Source organism: Schistocerca cancellata, chromosome 1 (assembly GCF_023864275.1).
Source record: "Schistocerca cancellata isolate TAMUIC-IGC-003103 chromosome 1, iqSchCanc2.1, whole genome shotgun sequence".
Taxonomy (NCBI): domain Eukaryota; kingdom Metazoa; phylum Arthropoda; class Insecta; order Orthoptera; family Acrididae; genus Schistocerca; species Schistocerca cancellata.
In genome coordinates this window covers 274,254,593-274,267,268 of record NC_064626.1, presented here as the reverse complement: position 1 = coordinate 274,267,268, position 12,676 = coordinate 274,254,593, and the positions used below count along the sequence as shown (strand labels likewise).

At 45.7% G+C, this 12,676-nt stretch overlaps 1 protein-coding gene across 7 annotated transcripts in view; it reads left to right on the top strand.

The window, feature by feature from the left end:
• Positions 1 to 12,676, top strand: part of LOC126171100 (disco-interacting protein 2) — a 647,964-nt gene that overhangs the window by 399,571 nt on the left and 235,717 nt on the right. For 3 of the 7 annotated variants that reach the window (XM_049920775.1, XM_049920773.1, XM_049920777.1), the window contains exon 3: positions 12,380 to 12,460. The exons of the other annotated variants lie outside the window; for them this stretch is intronic. In XM_049920775.1, the coding sequence (XP_049776732.1) occupies positions 12,380 to 12,460 (81 nt within the window). The remainder of the gene's footprint in view (positions 1 to 12,379; positions 12,461 to 12,676) is intronic. 7 annotated transcript variants of the gene reach the window in all.

The window sequence follows — 12,676 nt, the reverse complement described above, 5'->3', positions numbered from 1 at the left end:
TGAGATTCATTGGGAGAGTCCTTAGAAAATGTAGTCCATCAACAAAGGAGGTGGCTTACAAAACACTCGTTCGACCTATACTTGAGTATTGCTCATCAGTGTTGGATCCGCACCAGATCGGGTTGTCGGAGGGGATAGAGAAGATCCAAAGAAGAGCGGCGCGTTTCGTCACAGGGTTATTTGGTAACCGTGATAGCGTTACGGAGATGTTTAGTAAACTCAAGTGGCAGACTCTGCAAGAGAGGCGCTCTGCATCGCGGTGTAGCTTGCTCGCCAGGTTTCGAGAGGGTGCGTTTCTGGATGAGGTATCGAATATATTGCTTCCCCTACTTATACCTCCCGAGGAGATCGCGAATGTAAAATTAGAGAGATTAGAGCGCGCACGGAGGCTTTCAGACAGTCGTTCTTCCCGCGAACCATGCGCGACTGGAGCAGGAAAGGGAGGTAATGACAGTGGCACGTAAAGTGCCCTCCGCCGCGCACCGTTGGGTGGCTTGCGGAGTATAAATGTAGATGTAGATGATCACTCCAGCGTTCCTCCGTGGCTATGACAACTCAGTTATAACTGCTGGTTTTCCGCAACGGATTCGATGGTTGGCTGGTGCTGTTACAGTATCGTAAAGTGATGCGGGCCCCTAGTGGTGATGGGCTCGAGGCGAGGCGGGAGCGTCAAGAGAGACTCTCTCTCTCTCTCTCTCTCTCTCTCTCTTTCTCCCTCCCCACGCGCTGGGCGCCACCCCCGCCGCACCCCTCCTCGACCGTTGCTAAACGTTGCTTTGTGCGCCAGCCATCCGATAAATATTTATGTGTCGGCCGGTGCTGCGAGAGATGCCAGCTTGGTGTGGGGGGGGGGGGGGGGGCGGCAGCACACACACACACACACACACACACACACACACACACACACACACACCATTCATTATAGGCAGCATGTGAAATGGCTGCTCAAGAGTCGAGTCGCATGGTCGCCGAGATGCTAGGGCTATAAACCGATACATACGTAATCGCTATGGGGCATGTACAGTAACGACCAAGGCCTCTGACCTTTGACTGCCTGATATCGTGAGATGACCAAGTGACCGACAGTGAAACAACTGTGCTGAATATGCCGTGTTACCAGGTGTCTAAAGATACCTGTGAATGGAATCAAAAAGTAAAGATACCCTCATTCGACTTTAAAATGTTTATAGGACTAGTGGACACACCAGAGGAGAATTTTTCAAGAATGTATTGAAGTACTGACATTACACATCTTCGGATCGCCATCGAAATGTTACGCACTTCCTGTATAACCTGCGACCGTGATGGTTCTCTACATTATCGTTGTGTGAATCTAAATGGTAGTACATGGTCTCTTTCCCCGAGCTGTACTTTTGTTTCCACTACTGCTTGCCAGGCAATAATGTTTGACATGAATCCGAGACAGATCTTCGGCGTTCACACTAATGAGGTCCTACTCAAAATTTCGGAGAATACCCCGTAAAAATCGGAACCGGAACTTACCTTACACCTTAAGTCCCACCGTCGCAATAAAGATAGACCTCCGACACTTACAGGCAACGCTTCCGTTCTTTTCCCCTTTGTTCCAGGTAGTGCTAGGAATCTGTTGACTGAATCGTGTTCAAAATCAGCTGCGATTCCTCTTGAATTATTTCTGTAGGGTTAAAACATCGCCATTTCAGCTTCCGTTTTATTTTCGGGAAGAGGAAGGAATCGTAAGGGGGTCTAGATCAGGTGAGTAATGCGCGTGGTGCTTTCAGCCAGACATACACTCACTGTGAGTGACGTGCCTTGCCGTGATGTAGCGGCGTCTATGTTCTCCCTTTTGTCGTGACGTCCGCGTCTCACGTCTCCCGTGAGTCTCCTCAAAACTGCGCAGTAGGATTTTCCTGTGACTGTGTGGCAGTTCTGTGGATATATAAAAGAAAATAATTAAAGTTGAGAGCGCTTTTCTGGGCAGCGGAGAGAACGGTTTCTTCCTCTGCGAAGACGACTGTTTTATTTCACCGTCATAATCGTGCACTCATTCATTGGCAATAATGATAGTGGGCAGGAAATGTGGGTCATCTCGACCTGCTATTTGCAGTTCAGTGAACACCTGAAGCCCTATCATATCGTCGGTCGGCGTTCATAAGACGGGTAGCGATCTTCACTAAAATTCGTCTCATGTTCAATCAGCTACAATGCGTTGACATGTCCCTTATCAATTACCAACCATTTCATGACCATTATGGTTTGTTTGCTTCCAGTACTTGTGCATCACTTCACGCACTTGCGTGATCGTTTCTAGAGTTGTTCATGAAGACGGTTGGCAGCGTTTTTGGCATTCTCCACAGGCCCCCGGACATCTTTAACCGCTTAAAACAGTCAGATTTCCTTGATTGTCTTAAAGCTTGCTCACCAGAAGCTTTCCTTGGCATGCGGTATGTTTCACCAGCAGTTTTGTGGACCTTAAAACAGAACCTGTGTTCCTTCAAGTCAGCCAATTAGAAATTCGCAGGTAAAGTAGAACACGGTTTTAGTAATCAAGCAACAACGTTCACACCGATGCTCTCATAATGCCGCCTCATGGCAGACTCCCATTTGAGACACAACTAGAAGCTAGAAGCGCCTAGTCGCGGAATTTTGTACTGCAGATTGTTTGGATGGAATGTTTAAATTCTCGAACTTCAAGATTCCAAAGCCCTCCAAAACGAGGCAATCGCGGATTTGTGCCAGCAACTGTCGCACTTGTTTGAATCTGTGTTTCACGGTGCTGGCTGAAAGTGATGTCAAAGTTTTTGCCGCAATCATTAACAGTTCCTTTCACTTAACGAAAATGTTGGATGTATCCGCAAATACATTTTCTGTTCGCGGTTTCTGTTCTGCACACTTGTTCTAACATCGGAAGCGACTCCGTCATCACGTCCAGTGTTTGCTAGACAATTTGATGTTTAAGCGTTCACTTTTACATACGGGACAATCTTGAGTGAGAAGCACATTTATAGGTTAATTTTAAGCGCAGCATTAGTGGCTTAATGTGAGTCATTGCCTATTGACGAGGTTTTTAATGTCATCAGAAATTGAAGTGATGGGAGGAATTTCTCAATAGTGACCAGCTATAACAGATTCCCAAAATAACGAGGGATAGGAAAGTAAATCATCCAACAAAAAATCTTATTGTCCGTTGTTTCCATCCGTTAAATCTCCTCAGACGGGATGATAATGATCGATTGCTGTATAGCACGCAAATCTGGAAATTTGTGTGTTTTGTGTAAGACACAGTCAATGCCTTCTCTGAGCGGTAGCAGTGGAAATACTATCGACGATAGTGCTGCGAAAGCAGAGTTACTAAACACGGCCTTTCGAAATGCCTTCACCAAAGAGGACGAAGTAAATATTCCAGACTTCCAATCAAGAACAGCTGCCGACATGAGTTAATGAAAAGTAGATATCCTGGGAATAGTGAAGCAACTCAAATCACTTGATAAAAGCATGTTTTCTGGTCTAGACTGTATGCCAATTAGGTTGCTTTCAGAGTATGCTGGTGCAGTAGCTCCATACTTAACAATCATTTACAACCGCTCGCTCGACGAAAGATCCATATCCAAAGACTGGAAAGTTGTACAGGTCACAACCAACATTTAACAAAGGTCGTAGGAGTAATCCACTAAATTGCAGGCCCGTATCACTAACGTCGATATGCAACAGGAGTTTGGAACATATATTTTGTTCAAACATTTTGAATTACCTCGAAGAGAACGGTCTATTGCCACACAGTCAATATGGGTTTAGAAAAATAGTACTTGTGAAACACAACTAGCTCGTTATTCGCATGAAGTGCTGAGCGCTATTGACAAGGGTTTTCAAAGTGATTCCGTATTTCTAGAATTCGAAAAGGCTTTTTACTCTGTACTACGCAAGAGGTTTGTAGTGAAATTGCGTGCTTATGAAGTATCGTGTCAGTCATGTGACTGGATTCGTGATTTCCTGTCAGAGACGTCGCAGTTCGTAGTAATTGACGACAAGTCATCAAGTAAAACAGAAGTGATTTCTGGCGTTCCACCAGGTATTGTTACAGGCGCTCTGCTGTTCTTTGTCTATATAAACGATTTAGGAGACAATCTGAGCAGCCGTCTTAAGTTGTTTGCAGATGGTGCTGCCGTTCATCGTCTAGTAAACTCACCAGAAGATGAAAACAACTTGCAAAACGATTTAGAAAAGATATATTAATGATGCTAAAATTAGCAATTGACCTTCAATAATGAAAAGTGCGAGGTCATCCACATTCGTGCTAAAAGGAGTCCGTTAAACTTCGGTTACGCGATAAATCAGTCAAAGCTAAAGGCCGTAAATGCAGCTAAACACCTAGGAATTACAATTATCAACAATTTAAATTGGAAAGAACTCGTAGAAAATGTTGTGGGGAAGGCAAAGCAAAGACTGCGTTTTATTGGCGGAACACTTAGAAAATGTAACAGATCGACTGAAGAGTGGCTACACTACGCTTGTCCGTCCCAAGAAAATCGTGAGATCCATATTACGGATATCTTAAAGGCACCCACTACGGTCCATTTCTTGAAGATTCCCTGTAAAATTGTGGGGAAAGGTTCAGTTGAGGAAATCGTCGTGGCACCGGGTGGGCTGCAAGCTTTTTTCTCTGTGAGGACCTGACTGTGTAGCGGCCTTAGGTCATAAAATATGACATGGCCTCTGTCAAGTAGAGGAACATAGTTGCGGCTTTCTATCAGTGTGCATGTTTGCTGCCCTTGCCTGAGCTATAATTTCATTCCAATTATCTCCCGGCATGCTTTACATAATGTCATTATTACCAGCTGCCCGCTAAACCAAACCCTATTCATCAGGCACAAATGCCAGGTGCGTATAATCAGAAAAACTCTCGCCGTCGGTTATTGTATCGAGAGGTCAATATCTTCACTTTCGGCTCATTTACTACAATGGCACGCATATACTTCACGTGCTTGTTCAGATGTGCCACTAGCAAGTATTTACGTTTTTTATTAAAAAGTGGTTATTCAATTTAAGTTATTTTGTTGTTACAAGTGAACGATTAATTAGAAATTTAAACAACTTGGTGTGTCTTAGGTTCGATTCGTTTTATTTAAATTTTCCACTGTCAGTTCAGTTCAGATAATAATATATAATATTCTGGAAAATACTGACCCTTGTTGTTCGTATTCTTTTTTAAATTCTCGGCAAAGTCTCCTTCGCAATGATAGGCATCAACGACATTCAAAAGTGTGAAGAACATTCAAAATTTTCCTTCGTTTGTGTTAACGAAATACTTTTTGCAGTTCAGTCGATACTGCAGTCCGTCGCAACTGAAATCTCAACACACGTTAGAGCAACAACTACTGCAGCAAAAAGACGTATGCTGATGCCGTTGTGAGTGCAGCGATATACATGCTAGCATTCTCGTGTCTCTCCCTAAATTCTGCAGATTATTGAAGTAAAATTTTACACGGGTGGTCCTTTCAGTACTTTTTTAACAACCGCCGTTGTTAGGCGTAGCCTGCTTATCCGAAGAACAGCAAGTATAATGCAGAGGCAGACTATAAATTAGCTTTCCGTTAGTATGTTACTACACAAAAAAAATTAGTAAATACACCAACCCACCATTAAAAAAATGTGTAGGGTGGTCAGAAACAGTTCGAAATGCCTGTAAAGATGTTGCATGGTAGATTGTGCTGGAAAATAATTCGTAAGACGAAAATCGGATACGATGTGCTGTTTCCGGGTCAGTTAGCGTTGGAGGTAGCTGATCGGGCCTTTGCGCGTGTGCATTCAGTCGGCCCATCACAGACGGTGTCGCCAAACGTGTGCTTCGTATGGTTTCCTAAGACCGAACAGAAGAACGATACCAGACTTAGACTTGAGTCCGTGGTAACGATCGAACTCGAGCCAAAAGATGACAATCTTGTGCGCTATCACCTACGCGAACAAATGACTTAGTTGTATGTGGCGGACGGCTAGAATTTGCGCGCGCAACGTCCTGATTGACTGACTTCAGTGCTAATTGTCTCGGAAACAGAACATTGTACCCAATTGTTTTGTTAACATTTGTTTCTCAGCACAACCTATCCTCCAACACCGTTACAATTTTTTCTGACTATTTGTGACCAGCTTGTGTATACATGCTACCACCGGTTTCGATGTTTCAAGCTCAGAAAGAGTGCACCGTTGTCCGTACATGACTATTTAATATAAGGAGACCACAAAATTTTAGTGGAGTTCATATATTAGCTGACTAAGATAAATACTTTTGAAAATACCGCTGTAGCTACAATATAATGACAGCACACGGTTTTCTTAGTTGCTCGTGCGTGCTGCGGCAAATAATTTCCGTGTTCACAACCTTTATATGTAAATCGCAGCACATTTGGTCTGTCATTTACTATAACTTAGATTCCAATTCACTTTCCCCATATTCGAAGGTTCATGACGGCTACATCTGCACAATTTCACTTGTTTTCACAACATGTGCCTATCACTAATGTGGGTTGCCGTTTGAAGAACGTAATTCATATACTAAGTTTCCCCGTTAACGCCCACAGCGATCTTTACGTTAATGTGTATGTTAACGCAGTACACCGAAACATAAGTGAAATAAATCACTATTTTCAACCAAAATTTCAATGGCGGTACAATAACAAGTCAATAAATACAAAGTCACGCCACAATTTGTGGAGGTCTAACGATCTGTTTCAGCAAAAATATCCCGTGAAAGAGTGCGGTAAATGTTGACGTCAAACATTTATGCTAACGTGAGTGTGCAAGAACGAATTCAGTCTCTCGGAAAAAGTAATGGGATGCAAGGTATTTTACGTCGCTGGTTGCGGTAATCAGTCATTTATCATTTTATTTAATATTGTTTCGAAATGTCATGCAGAATTTTTTTTACCCCTTTGTTTCCATAGCACAGAGCTTAGAATCCTTTGATGTAGCTTTAAGATAAGTAAAAGGGAAAAAAACTTTGCTCCAATATCCGTTCACACCACACTTTCAACATACTTAATTTCATACTATATAATATGTTTCGACCTACAGCTGTCATCAGGCACTGTAAATAAAATGAGAAAGTAACGAAATTAGAAGACTACACTAACGTTACCAATTACACTCCTGGAAATGGAAAAAAGAACACATTGACACCGGTGTGTCAGACCCACCATACTTGCTCCGGACACTGCGAGAGGGCTGTACAAGCAATGATCACACGCACGGCACAGCGGACACACCAGGAACATGCGGGAGGCCGGGTGGACGTACCGCCGAATTGCTCAACACGTGGGGCGTGAGGTCTCCACAGTACATCGATGTTGTCGCCAGTGGTCGGCGGAAGGTGCACGTGCCCGTCGACCTGGGACCGGACCGCAGCGACGCACGGATGCACGCCAAGACCGTAGGATCCTACGCAGTGCCGTAGGGGACCGCACCGCCACTTCCCAGCAAATTAGGGACACTGTTGCTCCTGGGGTATCGGCGAGGACCATTCGCAACCGTCTCCATGAAGCTGGGCTACGGTCCCGCACACCGTTAGGCCGTCTTCCGCTCACGCCCCAACATCGTGCAGCCCGCCTCCAGTGGTGTCGCGACAGGCGTGAATGGAGGGACGAATGGAGACGTGTCGTCTTCAGCGATGAGAGTCGCTTCTGCCTTGGTGCCAATGATGGTCGTATGCGTGTTTGGCGCCGTGCAGGTGAGCGCCACAATCAGGACTGCATACGACCGAGGCACACAGGGCCAACACCCGGCATCATGGTGTGGGGAGCGATCTCCTACACCGGCCGTACACCACTGGTGATCGTCGAGGGGACACTGAATAGTGCACGGTACATCCAAACCGTCATCGAACCCATCGTTCTACCATTCCTAGACCGGCAAGGGAACTTGCTGTTCCAACTGGACAATGCACGTCCGCATGTATCCCGTGCCACCCAACGTGCTCTAGAAGGTGTAAGTCAACTACCCTGGCCAGCAAGATCTCCGGATCTGTCCCCCATTGAGCATGTTTGGGACTGGATGAAGCGTCGTCTCACGCGGTCTGCACGTCCAGCACGAACGCTGGTCCAACTGAGGCGCCAGGTGGAAATGGCATGGCAAGCCGTTCCACAGGACTACATCCAGCATCTCTACGATCGTCTCCATGGGAGAATAGCAGCCTGCATTGCTGCGAAAGGTGGATATACACTGTACTAGTGCCGACATTGTGCATGCTCTGTTGCCTGTGTCTATGTGCCTGTGGTTCTGTCAGTGTGATCATGTGATGTATCTGACCCCAGGAATGTGTCAATAAAGTTTCCCCTTCCTGGGACAATGAATTCACGGTGTTCTTATTTCAATTTCCAGGAGTGTAAATGCAACAGTTCCCTCCAAATTGAGAATAGTGTTTAATATGTTTGTTTCACGTCAAAACAGTAATACTGTCTGCGCCACGAATAAGCAGTAATTGAAAGATTAAGCCGCCTACAGTAAAAACATTAAAACACCTTTAAAGTGACCTGTCCCTTCTGTATGCGTATTTTCCTTGCTTGTAACAAAAACAAAGGGCTCCAAATCACGCAGTGTAAATTCCAAAAGAAGTTTAAGCAGTCCTGTTTATATATTCTGCCGTAGTTCTTGATAATACACGAAAAATAATTCTGTTGGGAGAAAATGTTTACAGTAAATAAAAATTGAACATGACTTTATTCTCATTTTTTCTATACTAGTACTTGCTTCCCTAGCTCGCCAGGCTGGCTACGGTACATAGCCGCTCATCAGCCGTGAGCCTTAATAGAAAGATACAATTTTAGTTTTAAGGAAGTTAAAATTACAAATTATATTCTTGTCATTTTAAGTAATGAAAAGGGCGGTTGCCCATTGAAAATGTTATACATTTTTTTAAATCCTGGAAATTTATTATAGGCACCATAAAAAAAAGAAACTAAATTCCAGCACCAGCATTGGGAAGGATGAATGGATAAATAGGTAACAAGACAGTTAAATGTAGGTGTGAGGAGTAAGAAACTAATATAGAGTTCGTATGTAGGGTGAATAGTGCGGGAGATTTGGTGGCAGGAGACATCTGGCTTGGATGACGAGGACGGAAACTAGGCCAAGGTTATGGAGGAAAGAGAGATGGATAAGGCAGAAAAGGGGGGAACCCGATGTGAGAAGAGATAGGGAGGAGTGAGTTTGACCTAATAGCAAAAGGTTGTCGCGGCGGATTTGGTTGTCAAAGGGGGAAGTTATTAAGGTTAGGTTAAAAGAGGAGTTTAAAGGGTGTGTAGATGCGAGGTCTGTGGGAAGTTTCGGCTTTAGCTCGGTAGCATTCCAAGATGGATGAGATTGTTTGTAATCAGCATAAACAATATCAATTATTTTCGTACTAGAATTGTAGAAATATCACATTTATTTAATGTGTAATGCGACGACGTTTCATATACTGGAAACGGTACGAAAAGACTTTACTGGAGGTATCAAGGTATATTAATAATGAGACAAAATTTAACTCAAATTCCTACGCGGTGCACTACACTTCACGTGCGTGATCAGCAGCAGATGGGGACGTCCCCAGAGGACACAAAAGCACAACGCCGCCCAAGTACAAAGAGGCGCCAGCGTTTATGCAATAGTGCCGCAAAAACGTCAAAATGGAGCAGAAACTGGAAAGTAACTCAGTTAATGTAGATGGAATTTGGATTAATCAACATAGCAGTTGAATTAAGTGGAATGAATGATTAGATGAGGATAAAGTCAAAGAAGGTGCAATGACATGAAATGATATGAGCGGTTCTGATCCGGCAGAGCGATGAAAATACCGTTAAAATTGAAATTTGTCCCAGACCGCGAGTCCAATCCGGATTTCCAGCTTATCCCGCGCAGTCTTATCCTTCATTAGGCTCTCTCCACAGGTCTCCACTACTGGCTCGAACTTCTATTCTCAGTGACATTTTCCTATATTATATCTGAACACACTGTTGCAAGGGGTTCTTACATGGCGTATGTGGGAATATCACCGTTGGTGGATCGAACTCAGCTCAGCGGAGCAAATTTTGCGTGACCTCCATTAAGAAAGCACGTTGGTCGCTTTGTAGCTTTGTAGCTCTGTAGATGGTGTTGAACTGCGGACTTCCATCGCCGGCGGGATTTTTGCCGGTGAAGTTATGTGCGTGTGGCAGTCGGCTGCATTTAATCAGCACAGTAAGATGGGTCGACGTCACACAATGGCAGAGGAGAGCTATCGTGTTTGGACTTGCCCGTGATCACACAGTGAATGGAATTTGCCCGATTTTCGTGTCTACACGGAACGGTGTTCCACTCGCAACCATGTAAGGCGGCGTAGCAACAGTGGTCGTGAAAAGATCCTAACCGCCAGTACCTGAAGACGAGTGTGACGCCTTGTCAGTGACAAACTGTGTCAAATCCGACAGGAATTGCTGCTGTCTGTGAGTACAGATCAATTTCAAACAGTTTACGAGCCACAGTTGCGAAAGGAACCGCGTGCAGTGGGAATCTGGGGTTGTGTAGCTCACAAAACCCCAGTGCTCACGGCGTCTTCACTGGGCAGAACAACGCAGAAACTCGACAGCAGCGAACTTGAAGAGCTTAGTGCGGTCCGATGAGTCGTGATTTTGCCTCTTTTCAAATGATGCGTCACGTGAACCGACTGCCCGATGAGGTCAAAGGTGGTACTGAGACGTTTCAGGGGTGCTTATATACCTGGAGCCCAGTGACTTCTTGCCGTAAAAGTGGTCCTCGATGTATTTTGAAACATTCTCGGTGGCCAGTTGGTGCGCTTTCTTTTGTATCTTGATGACGAACGTGCTGTGGACAGTGCCGTCTTCCAAGGTGCCGGCCGGTGTGGCCGAGCGGTCCTAGGCGCTACAGCCTGGAACCATGCGACCGCTACGGTCGCAGGTTCGAATCCTGCCTCGGGCATGGATGTGTGTGATGCCCTTAGGTTAGTTAGGTTTAAGTAGTTCTAAGTTCTAGGGGACTGATGACCTCAGAAGTTAAGTCCCATAGTGCTCAGAGCCATTTGAACCATTTCTTTCTTCCAAGGTGATAATAGTGGTGTTCATACGGCGGCACACATACAGGGCATGTACCTGGTGTGACGAACACCCTGGGACTCAGTCGCTTCTCGACCCGCCCGCTAAACGCTCGATCTTAATCATATAGAAAATGTCTGGGATTATTTGAAACAGCTGGTGGAAATTAGCAGTCAACATCCGCGCTGTGGTGTAGCTCTACGGGATGTAAACATCAATGAGGGGCTTCTGGTAGGAATGGCATACCTGAAAAATCTTATGCTCCCTCTTCATCGCCTAATTTATGCCATTCTCAAGGCCAGAGGCGGTGAGCAGGTACGCTACGTAACAGAGAAAGTGAAGCAATCAGAAGACGTGGTCGGATGTCGTTTAGAATGATGCCGTGACCGAGGTATATGGACTGCTGATGAAAGGCGTCATTGTGTTCAGCGATAAACTGCGGTTCTGTACTACCCTAGACCACCATCGTCGGCTAGTATGCTAGCGACCTGCGGAAAAGTACCATTTTTCATACGTTTTGGGGAGGCACCGTGGTGTAACTCGTGGCGACATCGTGTGGGAAGCCATCGGATATGACTTCAGATCAATAGTTGTTTAGCGAATTCTGATGGCACGTTTTGTCACCGACATGTTGCGTCCTCATGTTTTACGTGTGATGCGACACTATCGTAGTGCCACTTTTCAACAGGACAGTGCCCGTGCTGACGTGACACTTGTCTCTTCGAACTATTTGTGTGATGTCGAGGTACTAAAGTCGACGACAAGATCCGCAGTTCTCCACCCGATAGAACGTGTGTGAGACCAACTCGGACGTCAATTCCTTCCCAGTGCAAGTGTCCAGGATATCAAGGATCAGGCATAACAGTTGGGGGCCAGCTTGCCTCAGGAGAGGCTAGAACGGTGTTGTGACACACTACCCAATAGAATCAGCGCACGCATCCTGGCCGAAGGGGGTGCAGCACCGTACAGATAATTCGACTCATTTTGCTAAGTCCTTTGTAAATTTGATTCGCTTTTGTAATCACTGAAGTAATATCACATACCCTCGTCAGGCAGTGTAAATGATTGCTTTGTAATTCCCACAAGAGTGCTGTGCAGAGGCGGAAGTTTGAGTCAGCAGTGGAAGCGAACTCACACAGTGTTAATTGTTTAGGCGACTACTCGCGGAAATCAGGAGTTCCTGGTTGGAGTCCCGTTCTGAGTAAAGTGTCAGTTCTTATGGCATACGATGGCGGTCTTTCTGCTCCCCGTGAGATGTGGTGACGTTGGTGCGAATGTGGCAGTGTGTGGTGGCCGGCTGCGCTGTCAGAGTGTGGTAGTGGTGACTGTTGTTGTTTTGGCAGCTCCATCGTCCGGCCGGCAGCAGCCCCGCCAGCGCCGAACGCAGCGGCGTGTCACGCACAACGAGAAGAGATACCACTCAGGTAGCCGCCGCGCCGCCGCCGCAGCGCGTAGATGGCTGTGCCCGTCCTAGCTATAGCTCTAGCGTACGCCTCTCTCCAGTCAGCCTTGCCACGCGGCACACACAATTGTTGCGGAAGTTCCCGTCTGACACAACCCTGAGAACAGATGCTGTCGCCCTGTCAGGTCTGACGAAAGCTGTGTTTAATGACAGGGCTACTAGTCACAGTACCTGAGTA